The sequence below is a fragment of the Malaclemys terrapin genome, chromosome 6 (assembly GCF_027887155.1).
Source record: "Malaclemys terrapin pileata isolate rMalTer1 chromosome 6, rMalTer1.hap1, whole genome shotgun sequence".
NCBI classification, from domain to species: Eukaryota; Metazoa; Chordata; order Testudines; family Emydidae; genus Malaclemys; species Malaclemys terrapin.
This window is the reverse complement of record NC_071510.1, coordinates 114,420,688-114,448,668: the sequence shown is the minus strand read 5'-3', so window position 1 is coordinate 114,448,668 and position 27,981 is coordinate 114,420,688. Positions and strand designations below refer to the sequence as shown.

The 27,981-nt window shown below is 39.8% G+C and overlaps 1 protein-coding gene across 2 annotated transcripts; it reads right to left on the bottom strand.

Moving 5' to 3' along the window:
- Positions 1 to 2,145: 2,145 nt before the first annotated feature.
- On the bottom strand, positions 2,146 to 27,762 carry TXNL1 (thioredoxin like 1). Of its 2 annotated transcripts, XM_054031811.1 has the most exons (9): positions 27,578 to 27,762; positions 25,176 to 25,272; positions 23,135 to 23,308; positions 18,460 to 18,582; positions 16,729 to 16,798; positions 16,005 to 16,177; positions 8,947 to 9,051; positions 3,967 to 4,007; positions 2,146 to 2,395 (listed from the first exon to the last, which is right to left on the bottom strand). In XM_054031811.1, exons 1-9 carry the CDS (start codon positions 27,673 to 27,675, stop codon positions 2,389 to 2,391), a joined length of 888 nt encoding a protein of 295 aa, XP_053887786.1. In that variant the 5' UTR covers positions 27,676 to 27,762; the 3' UTR covers positions 2,146 to 2,388. The 2 variants fall into 2 exon arrangements, with proteins under 2 accessions (XP_053887786.1, XP_053887785.1); XM_054031810.1 differs by lacking the exon at positions 3,967 to 4,007 and having other exon boundaries at positions 27,578 to 27,715.
- Between the last annotated feature and the right edge of the window lie 219 nt (positions 27,763 to 27,981).

The window sequence follows — 27,981 nt, the reverse complement described above, 5'->3', positions numbered from 1 at the left end:
GAAGGTAAGATACAAAGTAAAGGGCTTAATCTGCAGCAAAGAAGATTTAGGTTAGATATTAGCTATTATTATAGTTATAAAAAAATTCCTAAGTTCTAGAATAGGTTTCCAAGGGTGGTTGTGGAATCTCCATCATCGGAGGTTTTTAAGAACAGGTAGGACAAACACCTACCACGTATGGTCTAGTTTCACTTGGTCCTCCCTCACTGTAGGGGGTGGGATTTAAAAGAGCTCGAGGTCCCTTCCAGCCCTACATTTCTATGAATTTATATAAACAGCATATGCTAAATCAGGATACATTTAACTGGGATGCATCCCAGAAAACTGGCTTAAAGACAGTGAATGTTAGTGACTGTTGCTTACGTGAACCAATATTCAACTCCATTTAATGGACATGGCATTTGGATTATGTCAAGTGGTGTAAAACCACATGTACTAAGTGGAAAAGTAATTCTAGTTTATTAATTTAGAATAATCAAATACAGATCAAGTGCAAGGAAGTAGCTTTCCTGCATTAAGAAAGCAGTTACTCAAAGCAATAAACAAAGTAAGTGAGTTTTCTACCATATACCCTTATATTCGTGTTTGTTTCAACATTTAGGATTACTTCAGGACATCTTTTCTCCTAAAGAGTGAAATTATCAGAATTTCAGCTTTGTATTTTTGATATGCATGATTTTAATAACTCTTTCCATCAATTGAACATGTTACAGTTGCCTCTAAACATTAGATCTATTTACATTGTATAATTATGGGAAGTATGCACCATGCAACCAATGAAGTCACAGAAGAGGCAAACAATACAAATCTGACCTTTTACAAAGATGAGAATCACTAGGTTATCAAATTCTCTCAGGTATCAATAGTATGAGGTAAGTAATAGTTAAGATGAGGCACTTTAACAATAACCCAAAAGGTAGTTCGTGTACAAAATTATAAACAGAAAGTTATTCATATTGCCCTTGATTATATTGAAAAGTGATTTTAAATTCTATATACAGTGTCTCAGATACCTCATATCCCATTTAAGCAAAATATTTAGGAATTACAAAAGAAATCAAGGCATTAATGCCATTAAATATGTGCAATACCAAAGGATGAGTAAAGAGGGGTATGTAGCAATACAGTTTTAAGGAAGTGCCTCATAGAAAGTATAGTTTTCTGCACAACCTCAAACTTTTTCAAAGAAAATCTCTATGCAGAGAAAGTTAGCTTGGTATAAATGTGTAAATCTGCCAAGCCAGTATGGAAGAATCCCTACTGTGTTAAAGAAAAGAATGCCAATTAGGACAGGATTTAATTCTTATTGGGATTTATTGTAATTAGAAATGCAACAAATTTAACTTTACAAAGGAACTAATTATGCCAATTAAAAACCACTTAGTAAAACTTTACAGGAATTTATTTATTAAAATTACTTAGGGCACTTTTCCAAGGAATTTTAGCAAAAAAGCTTTTAAGCAGTTGAGCACACACCCATCCTTTAAGGAATTCAGATTAAGATGTAAGAATGGTATCTGCAATGAGCATTTCTATATCAAGATAGAGAGAAAAATATAATGCCCAATTAAGTTCAGCCGTAACAAAGGGATCTTATAAACCTACAGGCATCAGTAGTGCCTGGCCATTTCCTGAACTGCATATCCTGTGAGTGTGTGTGTAGGCTAACAAGTTCACAATTTTCCAACTGGAGATGGTATTTTGAAAGACTAACGAGAATTTTCACGGTGCCTAATTTGTAGTGAACTGTCATATCCTACCATTTGCTTCATCTGATGTGCAACTTGTGACAAATGAGCAAGTTAAGTTGATGCAACAGTAATTTGAAATATGCTTCCTCACACTATATTTTTGGACGGGAAAAGGGAGACTAAGAAAAAATTATTCCCTTTGAGAAATATCCATATTGTGTCAACGTTGATCATAAACTAGCACAGGCTTATAAGAAAGTAGCTCTGGATTTTATTTTTAAATGTACTTTCAGAAAACCAAAGATGATTTACTTAAATTTGACATTTTAAACTAATTAAACAAATGCAGGCTACATTAAGTCTTCTGTTTTTAAAGATAAGCCAGTCCAGTTTTGAAATTTAAATGAAACTGTAAAAAAAAAAAGCCTTAGTTATTACAATGACAAAATTAAACTTGGCAAAAGTAATGAATTTTATTTACAAATACATGTACCAAGATTACAACAGAAATACTCTAGTGAAACTCCATCTCAACAAAAGCAATGGTTTATTGGTAATGGCATTAAATGAAACAGATTGACAGTCTCTGGCTACAGTCAAGCAATTATCCAGGAGCTGTAGATAAAGTGAAGATCCCATTGATTTCAATAAGGCGATCCAGTGTTTCTTGCATCTTAGTGGCTCTCTCCTTTCTTGCCTACCACCTGACAAAAGAAAAATAGAAAATAATCTCTAATGAAAGTTATGTTGGAAAACAAACAGCTCCCCCAACCAATTTTTTATAAGCTTCAAACTAAATGAAGTGGCTCCGTTTACAGTTGTATTAATGGATTTTTCAGCACACATTCTAGTGCTGTATACACAGGGAGCTGTAAATTCCTGCAAGAATTAAACAGGACATGGGATATATGTGAGGAAATCCCCAACTTCAAGTATTTTTAATCCAGATTGCAAAGAACTCGTTTGTTTGAGACAAGTTAGGAAAAAGCAACAGCCCACATATTTTTATTATTCACAAAACCAAGTTAGGTGTCAAGAATCAGACCTGAACACACAACAAAAGTGTAGTGGTAAGACTACCCCAAACCTAGCCTTCTGGGCCCAAATTTCAAGTAGTTGTTGTAGGAGATGAACTAGGTCTATATTAAAGATAGGTCTTTGAGAAATTTTTGCTTTATAATGTAATTCAACACTGTAAAGTAACTAAAAGCAGCAGCATTCCACATTTGTCAATGACTTTGATGTCAAGTGTGCTCAATGATAGTGAAAAAAAATTCTAACTGCCAGCTCTGCAAACTCAGTCTGGAATCAGATTCAAGTAAAAAAATCTGTGTTAACAATTGATTAATTATAGCACAGGTCTGGAGGATAGAAGCTGCTCTAATTTTGATTCTGCCCCTGATTTACTACGTGGCCTTGGGCAAGTCATCCTCAGGTTCTTTGTTTACCTTTCTAAACTTGAGAGCAGTACTTACCTACCTGCGGTGTTACCAGGATTATGCTTTGAAGCTGAAGTTCTATTTAAATCCTATGTATTTAATAGGACAAGTTTACAGCATTATAATAGTGGTAATGCTGAAATCTTTGAAAAGTAAAAATCCCTGTATTTTAATAAATTAACTACTGTGGTAAAATATGTTAATGGGATAGTATGGTTACCTTTGCAGTACATGGCTTCCCAAGGACACAGCATGTTCTCACAAAGGTTCATACAGCTCTGTACTTTAGTACTGGCTGAAAAGATGAAGATTGGTGTACCTGGTTGGAACAGCGATTATGTTCTGCTGTGACACATGGGAGATATGGTTATTTTTCCCAGTATTTCCCTCCTCGCAAGGTCTGCAACAGCTGAAAGGAAATGCCTTTCACCACTCAGCTGCAATTGCTCGGACTAAAAAAACATGCTGATTGAATTCCCTTGTAAAGAGCTTTGGTATCTATTGGTCATCTCCTCCTCCAAAGAGCTGGTGGCCAGGAGGATGCTCATTGAACTGCAGAGACTAACGTGTAGGTCCCAAGAGAATTCTAGTTGCACGGCAATGTTGAGGTGCCCGTAAAAAAAAAATCCATTCACTTGTGTTAAAGTTTGATTAATCAAGTTAAAAAAATAAGATTAAACTCAACAAATAAGTAAATGAAATATATATTCTTTGATTGTGTATCTTAAGCCCCAAGCACAATGCCCAGATTTGGATTAAGCAGGAAAACACTAATATATTAAAGATTATTAAGATGTTAGCAGATGTGTAACATCAATCAAGAAATAGAGCTATACCATTCAGAGGTGGGAATTGTCAACTTGCCCATGTGTATTATCTGCAAAAATTAAGCACCAGAATGGATATTTTGTCATTACACGCCAAAAAGGCTCATTTCCCCATCTACCCCAAATGGAGGATGGTTGTAAGAACAGCAGTTTCTTACTTTCTACAAGAAATTCATCTCCCTCCCATCATTTATGGGACACTTTATATGGCAGTTGTTTGAAAGATACCATACCTTAACTATGAATAGGTACTGCAATTGTGACATAATACAAATCTTTAACATTAGACATTTTGTAAAAAATTAACTATATAATTTCTTGATCTGACTGGCCCAACAATGGAAAGGGAAATTAAATTGGTGTGATTTGCTAAACATCTTTCTACTAAAAAATTAGCCAACTAAACTAAAAGTTTTGAAACAATAACTGGAGATGAAAAATCCTAAATTGTCTTCATGATAGATTACACCTTAAAATCAACCTGTTCTAATGTTATTCCCCATGCAATAAATTGTATAAAAGCCAAATTAAAATACTTGCCAAAGTCTCAAACTGCATCTCAAATTGCTTTACAGAATTAAATAGAAGATGGACTACAAAAATCACAGAAAACAGGTCTAAAAGCGTTGTATAACAAATCTACTATCTAGTTTTAATGTTAACAAGCATAAAAATTAAAAAGCAAAGTTGAGAAAGAAAAGATTTTAAAATGGAATTTAAAAAAGATGAGTCGATGAAGCAGAGAGGTACAGGAAAGCTGTTCCAAAGCACAGGAGCTGCAGAGGAGAAGGCTCTTGCACCAGTGGCGAGATTGTGGAAAGGGTGAGAGACAGATGCTAGATGAACGGAGGGAGCAGGGAGGGGTGTGGTGCGAGACAAGGTCACTCTTAATATTCATTTTAAAACATTTTCTTCTGCATTTTTAGTTCTTTGGGGTTGGGAAGTTAAGCTGAAAAAATAAAAACAAAATGTTAGAAAAAAGGAAAAGCAGCCTGGTGTGCAGTTTTAAGAAGAAAGGAAAAGCTATGATCATCTGGGGCTTGGGAACCTACTTTTTACATGCACCTAAGCCCCCATTCCAAAAAGGAGCAGTAGCTTATAAGGGTTCTAGAATGCGTATATTAATGAGTAATGAATATAAAGTGAAATCTATGTTAAAAGCATACTGGGACAGGAGTGAAAGATCCTCCTTCCTCTCCCCAAAAAATTCAGACTGCAAGTTCACTACAATATTCAACAGCAAGACACCTAGAACTCTGATGCTAACAAATGGGAAATAAAACAAACCCACTTCTTTGACCCATCTCACTTGGTTGGTCTGGCTGGCAGGGTAACCTAGCCTAGCAAAGTCTCTGGAGGGAAACATCTTAAAAGTAATATGCTATAATAATTTTATATGCACTATAGATATGGTAGCTTTAATGAATACATAGCTTGCATTGGCAGACAGGCAAAAACTAGACGTCAACATACCAATGGTGTTTAGTTCTCACAACTATCACACTGTCCCATCTTATTACATTTATAAAGAGGGCCATAAAGCAAGCATTTCAAGTATTCTTATTGTGCATTGACTTTCCAGGAAAATACAAGTATTTTATTTACCCTCTCCTGCTGCTCATGATGTCACTTAAGCAGGGCAATAGAGAGTCTCTTTTCTCCCCTGCTCCCACGTACCTCAATTTAGCACAATCCACTCAAGTTTTGTATTAAAAAAGTTTTAGAGCATTTAATAGTTCCCACTTCTCATCAGCTAAATCAAGTTTCAGAGGAGAGGGAGGAGCTGCAGCCTATCAATCTAAGTTTAAAAGCCACTTGTATTTTGCATCATTTTATTCATTGACCTAACATAAATAGCTAGATCCATGTGTCACAGTTAGCTGTCACAGATAACAAGTTACGTTATCATTGAAAGACCAACCAGCAGCTGCTTATTGTTTTTACTAATTTTCAGTACACGATTAAATTAATCACAAACTCCACATTTGATATTCTAAGTACTGGATGCTGTGGCCCTTTTCTGTTTACCTTTTTCCACTTGAGCAGCTGCTCAGTTTAAGCTTAGTTACCTATATAGCACTTTTGATGCTCATAGTACTTTAAACTCAAACAAGATGGTCGTCCCCCCCCGATGAACTACTGTCTAAATCAGACAAGTTATACAAAGTGTTAAGACAGCAGAAGATTGGGAAAAAGGAAAGCATCTACTGGGAGCACTGATTATAAGGAATTGTTATAGTTATATTGCAGTTATATCTTTATTTGTATTATAATTACAAGAGCACAATGGAGTCTAGTTTGAGCCAAAATTGAGATTAGTGAGCAAAGTTAAAATAGTGAGTTCTCAGGAGTTATACATAGTTACCTGTAGATGAAGAGAAAATGGGTTTTGAAGAGTTTTCCGGTTAACATTTTATTCAATACCCTTTTTATACACTTGAATAGAATGTCTAACACTGTTACCAGAACATTAACGTTGTACAGCTAAATTGCAAAAAGTCTGGAAACGCAAAAGTTAAAATTCCTATGGGAACCATAACTCTGCCAGACTCCACATCCCACATGTTATGGTAAAATACTTAATTCCAGAATATGTAATTTAATATTACTGTTAAAATAGGGACTATTACAGATGTATATACATAGTTAATTTGGTGGCTAAATTTTGTCCTCTGAGTCTTGGACAAATTCATATCTGGTTAAACCAGTCCTGAATTTATCCCTTTAACTTCTGCATTTCCTGACTGCTTTTAACTGTACAACTTTAAATAAAATATTAACATTTGTTTTCATATTTTTTAAAATGGAGGCTACAGATGCACAAGTACATTCTTTTCTACTTAGAAGTGTGTATTCCTTTGACTGCAACACTTATGTGTACACTTCAGGGAGCATGCACTCAGATGCACTGGTGTGTTATTTACCAGAACTATACAAGTGCTTCCAAGAAGTCCACCAAGGAGCAGCTTTAGGACGTGCTCTCCACAGAGGCAAGGACTGACATCTGGATTCACTCACCCAAACCAGAACAGAGAAAGCAAGAGATGCCTGGAGAACTGCACCAGTTCTAGGTGTTTGCACAGCTTTATGAAGACTTAGTAAGTCTGAATTGAATGTGAGAGCCAATGAGTGCATTAAAAAAAACAACCCACACCCACTAATGGGAAGATGACAGATGGCCATAGCGGAGAGTCCAGACAGAGGCAGCAGTTTGGGACAGCTGTGTGCTGTATCATGAACTGTGCAGCTTAAAAATTAGTGAGGTTTTCCACTGTCTGGGCTCAGTGCTATATTCAAGTGTTTTAATTTTTTTCCTAAACTTAGCAAGTATGCACCTCATTGAGCACTACTTATATAACAAGCCTGAAATCCAGTTCATTAGTGAATAAAATAGTGTTCAGCATTTTTAAAATGCAGAAAGTCTTTCACTTTCAACTCTAATTTTTCCTCAAATAGTTAAAAAAAGATCTTCCTGGAATGGAGACCAAGATGTCAGTGTGAAAAATGAATTTTTCAGATTATGAAGCAGTGATTATGAAAAACTATTTCACAGACTTAATAGCAATGATTACTCTAGAATGCTGTAAAACTAACACAAAATAGTAAAAGTAGTTTTAAAAAAACAACAACAGCATAACAGATGTCTTTTGGCTACTCATTGTAATTGGGTGGTAAGAGACTTATCTACACATTTCTTCTGGTTTTGAGCCAACTGAAAACACTATTAAACAATTCTAAATCAGTAATCGAATCACGTTTTAGCACATTTAACACAGCCTTTTCATTGTCTTTTCAAGTTTGAGTGTATTGAACACAGTGTTAAAACAGTTTTGCAGGATCACATTTAATCTAATGGATATAAATTTATCTGTAAATCCTTACAATACTAAAGGTTATCAAGACTTCCAGATATTTTTTTGGCAAATACTATTGGTGTAAAGAATCAAGTTTTGTTTACTACTGCGGTGAAGTTATCTACTTAAAGAGTGTGGTAATACTAGTTATCTGCACCAGTATGGGACTAGTTACAAACTGAATTGATTGGTTTGAACACATTTTAATTGGAGTTCGATTTGGAATAGTAAAACCACCCCCCTCAAACAGCAGAAGCTATGTCAGCGACAGAAGCTGTCCTGCCAACATAGCGCTGTCCACACTGGCACTTATGTCAGTATAACTCATGTTACTCGGAGGGGTGTGTGGGGGGAGTGGTGGTTTATTCACACTCCGGAGCAACATAAGTTCTGCCAACATAAGCTGTAGTGCAGACATAGCCTTAGAGTTGGCTACCCATGGAGTACTCCATTTCCTTTAAACCCTTAAAGCACCCACTTTCAGTCCCACCCAGGGTGGTCCAAAAGCAGCTCCAAAGGAATAGCCAGACAAACATTAGGAATAAACAGCCCTTAAATGATATTGGAACAAATTAAAGTTAGATTAGAGTTATGTTATGAAATTGTATAAAGATAAATACACCGTATGTTATTGAAGAAACACCCTTATAACCAAGTATTTCCAAATCTCTCTAGTCTATTTAAAATTGCCTCCTGAACAAAATCTTCAGGCATAGATTTATTTTGGTTTACTTATGCTTTCTATTTTCCAATCTGTGCAATGGCTTTTCTACAAACTGCCCACCCGCAGGGCACAGGAATATTCAGAGACACCATGAACATTGCAACTATTACATATAATCTTTAAGGGATCATTGTTTATCAACTTTGAACCCCCAAGCTGTTATTTTACATTTCCAAAATGCCTTTCACCTTGAAAGATTCTCAGGCATGTTACACACCACAGACAAAGTTGCACCAAAGCCAAAATTTCAAAGGCACATGTGTTGCAGTGAGAGGAATAAGAGGTATCTTAACAGAAAATGATTATAGAAAGAATCCACTTCGTTGAGAATGAAACTACCAATCCACTGACATACACTTGTTTTAAAAATGTAATTAAACATTCATGTGTGTGTTCTGGAATCCAACTTACTCGCTTGAAGTCATTCATGTTTGTTGCTTGGACTGGAGTTCCAATAAATGTAAAATATGTAATTCTTGTCGTCTCTTCATCACCATGATTGGACTGGACAAATAACTAAAAAAAGATAGTACATAAGTATTAATTCTAACTTTGTTTAATATACATGGTGTAGTTACAGCAGTTTGGCTAACACTACAATCCTTCCCTTAAATGAGGTATTACACTTGTTAGGTTTCTCAAATTTTTAGAGAAAAGTGGGGGCAGACAATCCAACAGCTTCAGAAGTATACCCCAAAAATATTACTTTGTGAGAAGTATAAATAACTGCAGAGTTATTTAAATAGAGGCCACTCTCTTCATTTAACCTCTCTGCTCACCTCTGTAAAAATGACTACCAATCAAGTATGCAGCAAGGTAGAATCTAGGTTTCTCCAACTTTCAGGTCTGTGGTTAAGTCAGAAGACCACACTCAGCAAGCAAGAAGCTTTTAAATCTGAGGTATCAAAGTAACTGCAGGTGAACAGTTAATTTACCTACGTTTACAGTAGTTACCTACCTACCAAACGGCTGTTTAACCATTTTCTATATTTATTGAAATCAGCATTACCTCTTCATAGCAAATTGTGTTATTACGTTCTTTCAATATGAAGATTTGCTAGAATTCAACAGGAGCTCAGTAGGGAAAACTTACATGGCTCCATAAATTAGGGTTACCATATTAAAGGTTTTTAAAAAGAGGACACCCCACGGGGCCCTGGCCCCACCCTTCCCCGCCCCCAACTCTGCCCCTTCCCCAAAGTCCCCACCCCAACTCCGCCCCTTCCCCAAAGTCCCCGCCCCCTCCGCTGAGCGCCCCGCATTCCCCCTCCTTCTCCCTCCCAGCCACGTGAAAAGGGCTGCCCGAGCACTACCGGCTTCATGGTTTGCCGGGCAGCCCCCAGACCCTGCGCCCCGGGCCGGGCGCTTCCCCAGTGCAGCCGGAGCCCGGGAGGGGAAGTGCCCGGCTGGGGGGCGCAGGGTCTGGAGGCTGCCCAGCAAACCGTGAAGCCGGTAGCGCTCGGGCACTCCGCTCTTCAGCTACACAGAGCTGAGGTGTCTGGGGGGAGCAGCAGCAGCCGCCGCAGCGGGGAATCCACCTGCAGCTCGCAGTCTGCTGGAGCCGCTCAGGTAAGCGGGGGCCTGGGGCAGGGATGCCGGCATTTTCCCCAGACATGTTCGGCTTTTTGGCAATTCCCCTCGGACGGGGATTTGAGCACCAAAAAGCTGGACGTGTCCGGGAAAATCTGGACATCTGGTAACCCTACATAAATGCTGTCCTATATGGGCTTCGTATTCTCTATCACTTTCGCTCCTTAAAAAAGCATGAATTGGTAATAAGAAATCTATAAAACCAAAATATGTTTTCTAATTTGGTTTAAGCTGGCTTTATGTCACAAAAACCAATACATACTATAAAATGGACAAATGAAAAACAAATCAATTATCTCAGGAAAGGGAAATGGTCAGGAACAGGGACCAGCAGACAGTGGGGGAGTGCAAGGAAGAGATCCTGTGGGTCTCCTGCACCCTTACAGCAAAGTAGCAACAAGAGCCCTCTCCCACCCCAGGAGGAGGGAGAGCAGCAAAGATTAGGGGGCTACTATGGGCCCTGTGCCTCATGCCACGGGGAGCAGCGTTAGTTGCCTTTTTTAAAAATAAATATTCCAATGACAGTGAGTTGAAATGTTTTTCCTATAAGGGCTGGATAGCATGAAGAGAGGGAATCTGCGGTGAATAAGGGCGGTGAAGGAATGTGCCTGGCAGAGGCACAGGAGGGGATTGTTTTCCCAGGGGAAGTCGGAAGAAATTATACTGTAACTTTTGACAAATTGCATATTTATTGTCTTTTTTGCAAGCATCTTGGAGCACAGACTTTCTGCTAGTACAGTCCTAGCACAATGGGGTCCCAATCCTGGCTGGGGCCTTTAGGTTTTCCACAATAAAATACTATTACACGGGGGGAAATCTATTTTTGGAGAAGATGATGTTCACTGTGGCAATGACATCGTAATAGCTTAGCACCCAGTCCTTGAAACTCTTGGGCATATGCTTACCATTATGAAAGCGAGTAGTTCTATAGAAGTAAATCGAACTGTTCGCATACTTAAAGTGAAGCATGTGTCTTTGCAGGACTGGGGACTATATTTGCATCCATCATTTCCTGATGATGCATCCGCTACCAGAATCAAATTTTGGTCAATTTTTCTCTGATGTACAAGTCTTCACATAACAGTTGAAACCAGCACTTCAGAGAGCAACACTGGATCAGGCACTTTTTTGGTGCCAAGACCTCTGTCCCTCTATGTCTACGAGCTACTTAGCTGCATCACGCCCCCCATTATAAAACCCACAGGAAGTTTTTTTTAATAAGTTATATTATATTGTTCAGTTAACAATTAAATGTAGATTCCACAGTTAACAGGATGTTGTTCATATACTGTTTAATAAGATAAATTTACAAATGCATACAAGATTCTCACACCTAAGAACCCATTAGACTGCAGGAGACTATTGGGAATTAACAAGCAGCAGATACGAGAAAAAACTTGGAACTGACCACAGTGCAGATAAAGAAGAACCATTACTATATGGATATCAGTCTGTACTAAATGCTAAGTTGGTACATCATGCAAATTTCATTTCAAGACTGTCCATATAACCTGTCCGTGCAAATGCTATGATCTTGTCAAGTGGTTCAATCCCAGAGGAGAGATTCACATGTTCTACTGTCAGCTTCTGTGACTACTTGATATGATTCAGTCTAGCTATTGTGGCTTTGTTGGGAAGCATTACATTCCAACTAGTTGTCAGAGCATGTCCATGACCAACCTCTGTTGAAAAAAAGGCTGTGGCTTGCAATTCATTTACATAAGTGGTGGTCTAGAGAGCAGACAATTCCACAATCACAAGGACAACTTTGGCTAAAAACCCAACCCTATTCAATGGCTAAGTGAAGGCAGCAATTTGGAAAAAAAACGTGAAGCATAATAAATGGAAAAGAGGGGAAATAGATAGACAATATAAATTAGTAAATTATGAGGTGCAGAAAATTGATAAGGGAAGGCAAAGTCATAAGAAAAAAAAATCAATGTCTGGCAAAGGTAAGGACAATAAAGAGTAATCCCCCCCCAACCTCCCGGCTGAGGTGGAGCTCAGCTCCGCTGATGTTAATTTAATAACTTTTGGAATACCAGGGAAAATCCAGAAGTCTGAAAAATTGCTAATGTTGTGCCAATATTCAAAAATAGGCAAGCAGGATGACCTGGATAACTATAGGTAGTTAGTTGAAGATCAACCCCACGCAAGTTAAAGGAATCACTGCTATAGGATTCAATTAATACAGAATAGCAATAACACTAATGCCAGTCAACACGGTTTTATGAAAAATAGGTAATTTCAAACAAACCTGATTTCATTTTTTGACAAGATAAGTTTGGTTGAAAGGCAACTGCATAGATGTAATACACTTAGACTTTTGTAAAGCACAAATACCACACAACATTCCAATTAAAAATCAGCACTATACTGTACCAAACCACAGGTTATATGGATTAAAACTGGCAAATGATATCTCAAGAAGTAGTTGTCAATGGGGGTGTTTCTATTGGTGTTCTACAAGGATCTGTATTAGGCCCAATGCTATTCAACATCATCAATGATCTAGAAGTAAATATGGAGTATCTGCTGATAAAGTTGGGGATGACACAAAGATTAGTGGAGTGGTAAATAATGAGGACAGGACCGTCATACCATCTGGATTTGGTAAACCAGGCCCATTCAAACAGTGAGTTTTAACAGACAGATGCAAGGTTACACATGAAGGAACAAGGAATGCAGGCTGTACCTACAAAATGGGGGACTGTACCCTGGAAAACAGTGACTGAAAAGGATTTAGGAGTCACAGTGGACAAGCAACTCAACATACGCTCCCAGTGTGATGATGTGGCAAAAAGGGCTAATGCAATCCTTTGATGTATACACAGGGACGTAGTGAATAGGAAGGTAATTTTACCTCTGTATACAACATTGATACTACAATACTGCATCTAGTTTGACGTCCACATTTTGAAGAGGATGTGGGGAGGGTACAGAAAAGAGCCACAAAAATTATTTGAGGGTTAGAGAAAATGCACTAAAGTGAAAGACAAAGATCTCAAGCTATTCAGTTTATCAAAAAGATTCAGAGATTATCTGATTAAAGTATACAAGAATATTGAAGGAATTGGCGCGGGAAATAGCAGGCCCATTAGCGACTATATTTAATGAATCTGTAAACTCGGGGGTAGTCCCGTTAGACTGGAGAATAGCCAATGTGGTTCCTATTTTCAAGAAAGGGAAAAAAAGTGACCCGGGTAACTACAGGCCTGTTAGTTTAACATCAGTAGTGTGCAAGGTGCTGGAGAAGATTCTGAAAGAGAAACTAGTTGAGGACCTTGAAGTTAATGGCAAATGCGATAAATTACAGCATGGTTTTACGAAGGGCAGATCGTGCCAAACGAATCTGATCTCCTTCTTTGAGAAAGTAACGGACTTATTAGATAAGGGAAATGCGGTGGACCTAATATACCTGGATTTCAGTAAAGCGTTTGATACAGTACCCCATGAGGAACTATTGGTTAAAATGAAAAACATGGGGATCGATATGAAAATCCAGAGGTGGATAGGGAATTGGTTAATGGGGAGAATGCAGCGGGTCGTATTAAAGGGTGAATTGTCGGGTTGGAGGGAGGTTACTAGTGGAGTGCCTCAAGGTTCGGTTTTGGGACCCATCTTATTTAATCTATTTATAACTGACCTCGGGACCGATTGCAAGAGTGGGCTGATAAAGTTTGCGGATGATACGAAGGTGGGAGGAGTTGCAAACTCGGAGGAGGATAGGGATACTCTGCAGGGAGACTTGAATGAGCTTGTGAATTGGAGTATCAGAAATAGGATGAAATTTAATAGTAAAAAGTGTAAGGTGATGCACTTGGGGACGAATAATAACAATTTTAGTTACAAGATGGGGACGCATTGGTTAGAAGTAACGGAAGAGGAGAAGGACCTAGGGGTCCTTGTGGACCGCAGGATGACTATGAGTCGGCAATGTGACGTGGTGGTGAAAAAAGCCAATGCGGTCTTGGGATGTATTAGGCGAGGTATATCTAGTAGAGATAGGGAGGTCCTGCTTCCGTTGTATAAGGCGCTGGTGAGACCTCATTTGGAGTACTGTGTGCAGTTCTGGTCTCCAATGTTTAAAAAAGATGAACTCAAACTGGAACGGGTGCAGAGAAGGGCGACTAAGATGATCAGAGGAATGGAAAACCTGTCGTATGAAAAGAGATTAGAGGAGCTTGGGTTGTTTAGTCTGACAAAGCGAAGGCTGAGGGGGGATATGATTGCTATCTTTAAATATATCAGAGGGGTTAATACAAGGGAGGGAGAGGAATTATTCCAGTTTAGTACTAATGTGGACACGAGAACGAATGGATACAAACTGGCCGGGGGGAAGTTTAGGCTTGAAATTAGACGAAGGTTTCTGACCATCAGAGGGGTGAAATATTGGAACGGCCTTCCGAGGGAAACGGTGGGGGCGACGGACCTGTCTGGTTTTAAGATTAAGTTGGATAAGTTTATGGAGGGAATGGTTTAATGATAAAACATAGTAGCCAAGGAAAACCAAGCAATGGTACATGAACAGCATAATGGCCAACAAGGGTCAGGCTAGAGACTCTTGCCTATATGCTCGGGGTATTACTGATCGCCATATTTGGGGTCGGGAAGGAATTTTCCTCCAGGGTAGATTGGCTGAGCCTCTGGAGGTTTTTCGCCTTCCTCCGCAGCATGGGGCAGGGATCACTAGCAGGAGGGTCTCAGCCGATTGAAGTCACTAAAACACAGGATTGGGGACTTCAACGGTAGAGTCCAGGGAAGGGTCTTGAGGCCTGCAGCATGCAGGGGGTCAGACCAGATGATCATAATGGTCCCTTCTGACCTTAATGTCTATGAGTCTATGAGAACCTTCCTGGGAACAAAATGTTGGGTATTAGAGGGCTGTTTAATTTAGCAGCCAACAGCAAAACAAAAACTGAAGGCTGGAAGTTGAAGCTAGACAAATTCACATTAGAAATAAAGCCCCCTTTTTAATAAGCAGAGAGTGAATAACCATCAGGAACAAACTACCAAGGGAAGTGCCCAGATGCCCTTTTGGAATATATGCTTTATTCAAACAAGTTATTGAGTTCAATACAGGGGTAACCCAGAGAAATGTAATGCCCTGACACATACACAAAGTATTAAAGCTTTCGTGGATCACAACCAGAATAAATCAACAACGTGATTCAGCCGAAAAAAGGTGAACACACCCCAGAATATTAGCAGCAGTGTTGTATGTAAGACAAGGGACATAACTGTCCCACTCTACACAGCACTGGCGAGGCCTGCATTAGAATACTGTGTCCAGTTCTGGATGCCACACTTTAGTACATGTGTATAAATTGGAGAGAGTACAGAGGAGACCAACTAAAATAATAAAAGGTTTAGAAAACCAGACTTATGAGGAAAGGTTAAAAAACTGAGCATGTTTAGTCTTAATCTGCAACATGGGAGACAAAGTTTTTCCCAATATCTAATTTAACTATAAGGGTAGTTAAGCACTAGAATGGGCTTCCAAAAGATGTTGTGGAATCCCCATCATTCGGTTTTTAAGAACAGGCTGGACAAACATCTTGCAGAGATGGTCTAGGTTTACTTGGTCCTACCTCAACACAGGGGTCTGGACTTGGCTCCCATCCAGCCCTAGATTTCGATAATTCTGTAAGTCCAACTGGATGTCTTATAGTACCTTTCTTGCCTTAAATTCTATGAACCTATGTTTGGCATAAGTGTGTAGTCACTCTGAAATGATAAGACTGTTATAAGAAAACCTGGCTAAGCTTTGAAACCTTTGTCACCTCAACAATTATTTTGTCTCAGAGTATTTTAAAGTAGACTTCCAAACTTCATATAGCTACATTCACATGAAGCTTGGAAGAGAAGGCTTTACTTACAGTTACGCTGTTAACATTCTGAAATTTTACATAGCGAAGCTGGACAATACCATCTTCTTTTATATCATCCGGCGTTAGTTCCAAGGCTTGGGTTGGTTCACTTCTTTCTGCCTCTTCAAAGTCCATAGATCGGGGAAGGTTGATGAAGATTTTTATATACTTGGGACCTTGACCTGTGTTAAAACAAATCAGCAATTTTAAGTAACTGAACCACATTTTAAATTCCAAAAACATCTTTAGGACAGTTTGTTATATAAACACCTAGTGATAATTAAATATTTTAGTTTTGCAACATAAAAATGTGGTTTCTGTACTCATATCTTGCATAGATTCAGAAATTTGTACTTCTACCTTACTCTAATGTATTGTTAATATAAACATCTGTGCTATATCAAAAATAAAGCATAGGGATAGCATGAGATTACATTAAATTATTTTTTTTAAAGAACAAACAAGTCTATTGTATGGATTCCCCCACAATTTCAACAAAGCTACTACAGGACTTCCAGAGAGCAATAGAATCCATACTGCCCATGAATACATGGGACTTGCTAATAGTTATAATAATACTGCTCAGAAAACAGGAACTGCGGCTATTAGATTCAGGATGCTGAAATAAGAGTCTAGTTAAACCTGGGAGAACACTTAAGCCTTTAAAAATGGTGTAAGCAGAACTTCTTAGGAACAATTTGATGGAGTGAAGGAACAGATGCATTTTACTCACCATTATCTGGCCCTTGAAGTTTCATGGAATAAAGCTTGACAGGTTGATTAAAAGCTACAGTAATAAGGAGCTGTAGAGAAAAAGTTTATCAAAGTATTTTTGAATGCAGAAAAAAATATTTAAACTAGAAAAATAAGTCAAAACTCTGTTTAGTTCAGGAAAAGTAGCTGTGATTGCCAGGATGTGATTAATATTCTCAGTCTTTATATGTAAGTATTATTAGAGAATAGGGAATATCCTCCTTTTACTCTGTTTGTAAGAAGGGTCATTTTAATGAAAGCCATTCCACTAGAACCCTGAACCAAGTATCTCAGAGATTTTGGCCAACACTTTTGAAAACGGGTACCTAAAGTTAAGAGTCCTAATCCAAACATCTTGGGCAAGATTTTCAAAAGAGACTAGTAATTTTGGGTGCCTCAATTTTGGATGCTTCATCTGAGATGCCTTAATGAGGCCCAATTTTCAAGACTGTGGAGTATCCAACAGTTTCCAAACATTTGAATAGGAGTTTAAAAGCTTAACTTTAGATACCCATTTCCAAAAAATCTTGGCCTTCATCTGTATTAGTTACAGGGCAGCCCCCATCTCACCCAAGTCCCTGAAAGCCTCCATAAATTTAGAATTCTGTTTAATATCAAAACATTTTATGAAGCATCAAGAGCTGTGTTTTATCTAAAGGGAAAAAACCATTTAAAAGCTGTGTGAGATTACGGTTTTCTTCCCCAAGTCAATTCTCCACTGTTTAAAATAAACCCTTCAGCTTGCAATTAATATTTAGTAACAGGTTTACTGCATTCATCATCAAGTGCTGGGGTGGGCAAATGGCCTGCTGGAGAGCGGGGCTGGGGGTTTGCCGTGCAGCTCCCAGAAGCGGTGACATATCCCTGCTCCAGCTCCTACGTGTAGGGATAGCCAGGGGGCTCCGCACACCATCCCCACAGCTCCCATAGGCCGGGAACTGCGGCCAATAGGAGCTGCATGGGTGGCGCCTGCGGATGGGGCAGTGCACAGAGCCCCCTGGCTGCTCCTCCGTGTAGGAGCCGTAGGGGGGGACATGCGGCTGCTTCCTGTAACTGCTTGAGGTAAGCACCACCCAGAGTCTGCAACCCTGAGCCCACACCCCAACCCTGAGCCTGCACCCCAACCCCCTGCCCTGATCCCCCTCCCATGCTCTGAACCCCTTGGTCCCAGCCTGGAGCACCCTCCTACACCCCAAACCCCTCATCCCCACCCCAGAGCCTGCACCCCCAGCCAGAGCCCTCAACCCCCCTCTACCCCAGCCATAATCCCCCCGCCCGCTGAACATGGTCCCAGCCCAGAGCACCCTCCTGCACCCCAAATCCCTCATTCCCAGCTCCACCCCAGAGCCCGCTCCCCCAGCTGGAGCCCTCACCCCTCCCCAGCCCCCAATTTCGAGAGCATTCATGGCATGCCATACAATTTCTATACCCAGATGTGGTCTTCAGGCCAAAAAGTTTGCCCACCCTGATCAAGTGTATAGTTTATTATTGTAGGCTTGCTGCTGGTAAGTACTGTGTTGTTTGATTAGCCAGAAAGAGAAAGATAGGAAGAGCTATTACTCTCCACACACAAACACAAGTTATTTCTCCTGCTTTTTAATCCCAAGACTATTGTAAACATATGAGAATTAGATAACTGTATTAGATCAATACAATGAAAAAACTGCCCTTTAAAATTATATTCAACCTCTGAAATAAACTGAAATTATACCTGCTCGTCACAGTCAGATTCCAGGTAGGTAGAGTCTTTACGTAAACAGTTATCGAATCCATGTTCATCACTTTCATTAAGACATTCACAGCCAGCTTTATTAATAAATGGCATTAAATCCATCTGAAAAAAAAAAAAAGGCCAACAGTGTTGCTTGCTGGGTGCTTGAAAATCTGCCATCTACTAATCGAAAAGGATTAGTCAATATGTGGATGAGTGAAACTCCTCACTGTATATAGGAGGTAAAATAATAAAACTGGTCAGACAACTTAATTAGGAACACAACACATTCAAGCATTCAACTTCCATTTTAGTTAAACTCTCCCAACCTTTCCAAATTTTATAATCCCATATTCCCTGGAATGCAAATTCACAGAAGTCCACAGCAAGAGACATCGATAATAAAGTGAATTATCTGAGGCTGTATTTTGGTTTAAGCACAAAAACTATATCCTAAAAAATTATTCATAATGCATTTGCAAAAACAAGCATAAAGACTGAAGTTTTTACAAAGTCCAAAAGTAAGCCTACTCAAAGATGAATCATGTACAGTTAATGGAACAGTTTAGAATGCTATCACTGTAAATGTTACTAGACTCCACCTGCAGAGCTAATCTTGTTACCTCTCACACGTAGCGCTGAAAAAGAAGCTGCTAGTTTATAAAAGGCTTTGATGACTAGATTGCACTCATTTCTAACAAGTTTGAGTATTTAATTAAGATTTTTTCATCAGGCATTAAGAATTCCCCAGCCCTTTTCCTTGTGCCTACTAGAGCTTTCAGTACAGCAAATAGCAGCAATTGCTTGATTCACTGAAGAGTAGATTTCTTCATAGTTGAACTTTTTCTTATGAAGTATCCAACTAAGGGTATTCGCATCAAGAAAGAAAACATGGAAATACTACCAATGTACCAATAGGGTACAAAATCTAGATCAAGATACACTCAAGATATCTGTTTGGAGGAAAAAGTGGTGTTTTTTCCCCCGCCCCAAGATAATAAGAGTCTACTGTGCCTTCAAGAAGACTTAAGTTCTACCCCAAGGATAATATCTGATCTGGACCACTAAAAAGCTGTGACATCACTGTGTAATGCAGTTAAGTACACAGCTAACAACTCAATGGAATTCTTTACTAGGCTTGCACACTCTTGAATTTTCAAACTTGTTTAAAACATTCCACCCCAAGAAGAGGCAAAAAAAATACATTACCAAGGACAATGTATATGCTCAGTTTATAGACTTAATATTCAGTTTTCCAACTCTTGTTATGAAAAATGAGGTGGCCAGAATTCCATCCCCCTCTCAGCAGGGAAGGTGGATTTCATGCTTTCCTTACTCAAAATCTTTTGAGCCTTCTGTTTAAAAAGCTTTCCAGATAATTATCACCTTTATGTAGAGACTGAACTTAGAAAAAAATCTGTGCGTTTTATGAAGTTACCCAAGTTTCAAAAAAAAGCAGATGTATACCTACTTTGTGCTCATGTTACTTAAATTACTTCTAATGTGTTTTGGGCTGTGAAGCTAAAAAACAGCCTTTTACCTCTTTGTATTACAATGTTGCCATGCTGAATGTTACATTAACTATTAGTGTAAGTATTTACATTCACAACTAGATGCAACACTAACGCTGATACCATAGTGCGTAATTGAACTGTTGCAAATTCAAGTGGCCTGTATTCCTACTGTTTATTTACATAAGAACGATTCAACAGGAAGATTATGTTATTTGTATGGTAGATGTCTCTCTATTTAGCTATGAATTTAAAGTACTTAGCATCCAAAGAGATGCATTTTTACATTTAATATAATTTTAGGTTTCACAACTACTATTCAGAGTTAAGTTTAATGTATTATATTTCCTAATACTAAATACAAACCTTCATACTACCGTAGTGAAGCTATCATGTTATTGAACCTATTAGCAGTTTTAGTTTTTCTGAAACATAATACCAGCTATTCAATCAAAAGTGTTTTTATATTGCTGCCAGAACAATAAACCATCCCTTTTTAAGTAGAAACATTATACCAAATATTGCTCAGAGAACGCCACCTCAGATGACAGCTCTATCAGAGTGTTTTGTCACATTAAGTTTCTCATTTACATGTGTTTGTTGGTACAGCTGTCAGACATGCTTAAGATTTGCAATGCACAGTTGCCTTAGGGTAACATGAAAACAAGAAGAAGAACAGCACTTTCAGGAAATGTTTTTTTCTTTAAGTTTCAAACCATATTACTCTTTAGCATCATAGTTTGACAACAGTGATTCAAAACTCCAACTATCCCGTTAAAAGGTTTGATTTGTCTGAAAATTAATGAAATTACCACAAAAAATATTGGGAAACAGTGTTTCCCAAGTGTTTGGCTAAAACAAGTTCATATTGTCAAAAAAAGGACACCTGTCAGGTTATTTAGTCCCAACACAGCTATTATGACACTACGGCTTTATAAAAAAGCAGCAATGTTTCCACAGACTTTCAAATTCCAGTTCAGTTTCTGTTGAATTAGACATTCCCGTGCAGCTTTTGCAATTCAAGCATTTCAGCGAAGTGTTAACGAGAACAAAACAACTTCTGGTTTTCACTGATCAAGCAGAAATATTAGAGGAAATCAGCCTAAAATAAGGTTTTTAAACTTTACCAGTTTTTTTTTTATTTTGTGCATTAACATGCAAGAGAAAAAGGGTTAAAAAAGTTGATTTTTCATATATCAGTTTTAAAATATGGACTTCCCTCCAAATCTTAGTACGTGAAGTTAAAATGCTGTCTACTCCAGCCCTCTCATTAGTTGCTGTGTGACTAAGTGTTGGAAAACAACCATTAGGAATAAAGGTACTTCAAGGAGATATTTTAATAAAAACACACTTACTAATAGAGGTAAGTAAGGAAAGGAAAAGCACACACACACACACACCCCCCCAACCATTCAAGCAGAACACTTTCTAAAACAAGCTTCACCACGTTTTCTGTAAGGCATCGGAAGTTCTAACAAACCAAGGAAAAATGTTTGCTCTTTTTCATACTTACCCTTTCCATTTTAAGTTACTATGTTTTTTGTATGTATTCATGCAGTTTAAATTTAAATTTTCAAGGTGTCTATTACATATTTCTCTAAACATTCCCCCCAGGAATGAATTTATCTTAATTTCTGTGAACATTTATGCCTCAAGCAAAAAGTTTTCTGTATCCTGTGACTATGCTATGCCACAATTTTCTGCAACAGGCTAAAAAACTAGTTTTTGGTTTTAAAGATATAATCTGTAGCTTTTAGAAAATATATGAAAGATTATGCACTAATCACTCCATAGCAAAGGATGAGAGAGAAGTGAAACAAATTCAGGTTACCTAGAACTGTACTTGCCCATTCCTATTCTGCTGTGAGACTGTAACCCGCAGAGAACTCCTTTTTAGACCTTTTTTGTACAACCCAGAAACAAGTGTTACTTTATATCGCTCTCATAGACTCATAGACTTTAAGGTCAGAAGGGACCATTATGATCATCTGGTCTGACCCCCTGCATGCTGCAGGCCACAAAGCCGTCCCTACCCTTTCCCTTGACTCTGCTGTTGAAGTCCCCAAATCCTGTGGCTTAGTGACTTCAATTGGCAGAGAACCCTCCTGCTAGCGATCCCTGCCCCATGCTGCGGAGGAAGGCGAAAAACCTCCAGGGCCTCTGCCAATCTACCCTGGAGGAAAATTCCTTCCCGACCCCAAATATGGCGATCAGTAAAACCCCGAGCACGTAGGCAAGAGTCTCCAGCCTGACCCTTGTTAGCCATTATACTATTTACCTGCCATGGCACAGTATTCCTTTGGCTAAAATCATGTTTTTCCATTAAACCATTCCCTCCATAAACTTATCTAACTTAATCTTAAAACCAGACAGGTCCTTCGCCCCCACCGTTTCCCTCGGAAGGCCGTTCCAATATTTCACCCCTCTGATGGTCAGAAACCTTCGTCTAATTTCAAGCCTAAACTTCCCCACGGCTCTGTTCCGCGGTGAGGGAGAAATCAGGTAAACAGAGTTTGGCAGTATGGTCCAGTTTTGCAAATATTCTTCAAAGCTATTAATGACCAAACTATGATAAGCCACCACACCACCCCTTCCAATAAGCAGCTTCCAACAAACTTCTGGGGTAGCTGCAACATTATAGCATGAAAAGATTAAGAAAAAGTTAGAAGAAAAGGAAGATACTGAAAAGGTAGCGAAGAGGACTCACTAAGGAACAGTCCAAAAAACCTTTAAGGCTTTAGTAGTTACAGAAATAACTGTCACTTTCTAGGAGAGAGATCTCCACTTTCTAAAAATGTACAGGGAAACAGACTGAGACATCTGGTAGAAGCAAAGAGATAGTAAATATCTACAGCAAAATTTTCAACATGAAACCCAATGTTTCAGACCTAGAGGAATATTTTGGATGAGGGGATTTTTAGTTACACCATTTTCAAACATTACTATAATATATTACTATGCACAAGTCACTCTTTAAAAGTTTGCTTGGAAAAGAGAAAGTGAAAAAGCAGGTGATATTTCAAAAAAAGCTTAAGACACTTAAGTTTCTGCCTAAACTTACCCACTTTAGTTAGATCAGGGTAAGTTTAGAAAACAGGACAAAATTAACATAAATTTCAATAATTTACTTTAAAAAAAATAATCTTAAAATAAGGTATGCATACATATCCTTTCGGAATATCTGTGTCCTCGTTACTTCCAGGATCATTCTCTAGATGCTGTTTAATTTTTTCTTCTAATCCTACAGCATCAGCTCCTTGATACTGGTCGATTCGCACTTTGTTTCGGAAAAACAGAAATGTTGGTGTTGCTGATATATTATTGGTTGCAGCTGTTCCCTAGAATTCACAAATTGAGCATTAGTGGTGTGTAATAAAATGTTAGCTACAAACATCTGTAAACTTGAAAAAAGTATTGTGCTACAAGAAGTGGCTTTATTAATAGGCAGGAGTATTAGCAATCATGATCATTTGCATCTTGCCACATCTAGAAAAGAAATTTAGATTGTAATTAACTGTTGCTGTGGAATAGCCCTAGAACTAAAGACCATTCACTCTGAGATAAGGTAAGTTGGTAGCTCTTAAAGCTCTTCACCCTCCCCTGCCAACACATATCAGGGTTAAAGCCATGATTGCAGACCGAGAGACATGGTTGCTAATAAAATGAAGAACGTATAGCAACCTCATTTGTTCCCTTTCCCACGATTGCCCTTAACCAGACATTTTATATTTTTAAGCATACAATATACATACACTAAATATTGATTAGGACATTCAGTTATACCACTGCTGCCTGTAGCATTACAAAAGGATTTTCATTTTGTTATCCGCCTGTGTTTCTAATCTCTTCAGATGCCTTTGTATTAGTTATCTATCCGGACTGGTTCTCATAATCTATTACAATTCAGTATTATCTGCAAGTTCTGTTAATGTTATCTATTCACCTTTTTCCACTAATGAAAGTAAGACTACTGGTCATACTTCCTAGCCTCTCTATGTTGATAATCATTTAACCATTTTGTTCAGCCAGTGACAGTACTGCTCTACTCCCAACCCCACTAGAAATATTTCAGAAGTCACTAATAAATGCTTAACTAAAATCTGGTATTATATCCGATGCATTCCCAACACCTACTTATTTGTTTTTTGGGAAATATATGCAGACTTGTTTGGTAAGATTTATTCTTCATAATTCATGCTACTATTGCTCATGGTTTTTTAGATATTTAGCAATTCCTGCTGGACACTCCCCCCAGCCAGGTACACTAGTTAGGCATTTCAGGGTAGTAATGACTAGGATCATTTTATTTTTGAATTAAACAAATGCAGTAATTTCTCCTGTCTTATTGGTACCACCCTAATACTCCAAGATTTTTCTAATAAAACTGTCAGCAGTGCAGTAAGTTTATTAGTTAATTGCCATAGTGTCCTAAGATACATAGTTTGGACCCAGATGACATGTTTATTCACAGTTTCCAGATATTATATTGTCCACTCTTTTATAAAGAGCAGCTTATAAGGCAGGGGTGGGCAAACTTTTCAGCCAGAGGGCCACATCTGGGAATAGAAATTGTATGGCGGGTCATGAATGCTCACAAAATTGGGGTTGGGCTGCAGGAGGGAGTGAGGCCAGAAATGAGGAGCTCAGAGTGCGGGAGGGGGCTCCGGGCCGGGGATGAGGAGTTTGGGGTGTAGGAGGGTGCTCTGGGCTTGGACCGAGGGGTTTGGAGGGCAGGAGGGGGATCACGGCTGGGGTAGGGGGTTGGGATGCGGGGGGAGGGGGGGGAGGCTCAGGGTTGCAGGCTCTGGGCGGTGCTTACCTCAAGGGGCTCCTGGAAGCAGTGGCATGTCCCTTCTCCGGCTCCTACGCAGAGGCGCAGCCAGGCGGCTCTGCATGCTGCCCCATCCGCAGGCACTGCCTCTGCTGCTCCCATTGGCCGCGGTTCCCGACCAATTGGAGCTGTGGGGGTGGCACTTGGGGTGTGAGCAGCGTGCAGAGTGGCATGCCCTGGCTGCCCCTACATGTAGGAGCCAGAGGGGGGCCGTGGAGCGGCCCCTGACTCTGCTGCCCAGCTGGAGCACCGGAGCAGGGGCAAGCAGCGGGAGCTCAAGTGTTGGATCCGGCCGGCAGGCCACAGTTTGCCCACCCCCGTTATAAGGTCTTTTACTTCCCAATGGTCAAAATGTATTTTTGTATACTACTCACCTGGCACTGATGTACATCCACTTCCAAAAAAGTTGCCTGGGGATATTTATTACTCAAAGCATTGAAAGCTGGGGCTATCCTCAAACAAGGGCCACATCTGTTAAGGCAAAAATAGATGTAAGCTTGTCCAATCTCTACTGAAGTCAATGGGAGTTATGTATGCATTTGGCCCTTACAGATGTAAGTTTCAAAACACCTTTCATAGTTGGTTGGCAAACCTGGTTAGATATTTGTAAATGACATAGACAAAATAATGTGAGAAATATAAATAATGTGTCCCGCTTCCTGCTTACACAGTTCTGATTTAACAGTGTTAAGCTTCATCTGTTAACTCTAAACTTTATACTTTAGGTCTAGTTTGGTTAGCATTACCACATATCACTATCAAGGGAGATCATACCAGGTAAAAAGGAGGCTGTCCACTTTGGGCAGAGTTCTTTGCTGCTCTGAAAGAACCGAACTACACTCACAGTGGAAACACAGAAATCAATAGCTCTGACTAACCGTACTTAGTATTTTAATAAATATACTGAATTGTCACTTTATTAACTGTAGTTATATAATTAATGCCTTTTTCCATAGTAGTTGGTGCGTCTATAATTCCATGTTTTCTGCTAAAGGTTTACCATAAGTGACATTAGCTTCTACTACAGTATCCACTCAGCCATGAATGCGATGTAGTTCATCTTCTCTTTCCTCTTGCATTCAGCATGAGAAGTCACTGATCCCCAGCAGCAGTGTCTGCAGGAAGGCTCATCTTTAGAAATTTCATGAGGTTACTCAGGGACAGATCTTCAAAGTATTTAGGTTCCTAAATTCTATTGAAATCAATGGAAGTTTTACTTGCTCACAAGAACCATTTACTTGCCCCGAGCAAGTGGAAGAGTAGGATTCTACAAGGCTGCAATACGATACAGCCAAGTTTCTATAAAGCATTAGGAATTAGAGTATTATAATAAAAACTGAAGAAGATTTAAATTCTGCTTAGATTTTAATCTCTTTGGGACAGGGACTATCTTTGTTCTGTGTTTGTACAGCGCCTAGCACAATGGTGTCCAGGTCCATGACTGAGGCGCCTAGGATCTATAATGTTAATAATTAAGATTACATGACTTCAGTACCAAAACCAAAGTACCCACAAATATGCAGATCCAAACTGCAAAATGGGCTCGAGGAATTACGACAGCAGACTGATTATAATGAGATTGGATTCAATACACTAAAGCAGAAACACAGGCCCTCCTCCCACCTCCGAGGCCATAATTAATTAATGTGCAACTCACTGTTATGTAAAATACTACATGCAAGATAGGCTTGCTTTCTGGTTCAAATGCTAAATATATTCTTTGATTTAGAATACTGCAGTTTCATTATTACTTAAGCATGCTGTTTAAAACTCAAACACTTTAATTTTGTATTGACACTTTGCAATCAGAACTACAGGTATTATTAAAACAAAGATTAATAACTGGTTCCCTAATCCTTTCCACAGTAGTAGAGTATTTTTGTCAACAGCCAAGATGATGCAGCATTCTGACAACTAACTAAAAAGTTATTTAAGTTAGACATCTGATATTTTTAATTTTAATGACTGTAAGATTTCCAAGGCCAGACTATTTTCAAAAGTTAAAATGCAAAGGTACAGTAAGCATTTGCTAAACCTAAATTACCACTAAAATTAGACACGCCTGATCCACCTACCACAATCTACTGAAATTAAATTAGCAAAAAGCAGAGGGATAGTCACCCTTTCCATACAAGAGTATCTTCTACACATTCAGGCTTTTAAACAACCACAGGGGAGTCACCTGGACCTATTTGAGACTGGGACAGTCTGTGTGGACATTATTAGCAAATGATCAGCGTGTGTCCCACTAAACTCACACAGCACAATGTTTCCTTCACAATCAGGAGAGATCACAAACTCTGCCCTTAAACCGCTCCCCAGTAAGGGAATCTGACACCCGACACAAAGTTTGGTGCAGGGCTGTGATTCGGACTACAGTCTCCCCAACTCCACACGTTCCCCTAGGCCGTAGAGCTCCGAGTGACAGGTAGGGGGAGAAGCCCCTTACACAACCCAGGTCACCCCGAGCAAGAGACCCAGCCGCACCCATCACTCCTAGGAGGCAGAGGGGAAGCGAAGTTAGCACATCGCCTCCCATGCTCCAGGATCCCCGTCCCCGCACAGGGCAGAGGTGCAGTAGGGCGGCGAGGAGGCAGAGCAGGGTGTACGAGACGGGACGCCCAGGGCCTTGAGCGAGGGGTGCCTGAAACAGGGAGAGACCAGGGCCCCGCGGGGGAGTAGCGCCCCAGGGCCCAGGAAAGGCGCGTCTCTCTCCCCAGGGAGGGGGCAGCCGGGCCCCGGGCGCAGGGAGAGGCTCGGCTCTCCTCTCACTCACCCCCGCATGGTGAACTTGACCACGGCGAGCCGGGAGCCGGCGGCGCTGAGCTCAGGCTGGAACTCGGTGTCATTCGCGATTACCTTCACCCCGACCATCCTGGCCGGGGGTCCCCGCCACAAGCGGAGGCCGCGAGCCGCAGACGCCTTCGCTTATCTGCAAAGTCACCGCGGGAAAGGGGTGCGCCCAGCATGCATCGCACCCGCGCAGGCGCAGTCAGGCCCCTCTCGCGCGGCTTACTTCCGGGGGGCGGGGCCGACGAGCATGACGCCGCGCACGCCCCCGGCAGCCATCTTGCTGTAGGGCGGATAACGCCGTGGGTGACATTTAGCAGCCATTTTGAATGAGGGACTGGGGCAGCGCTATAAAAAGTGGCGCCCTACCACCAGCAGCCATCTTGGTTT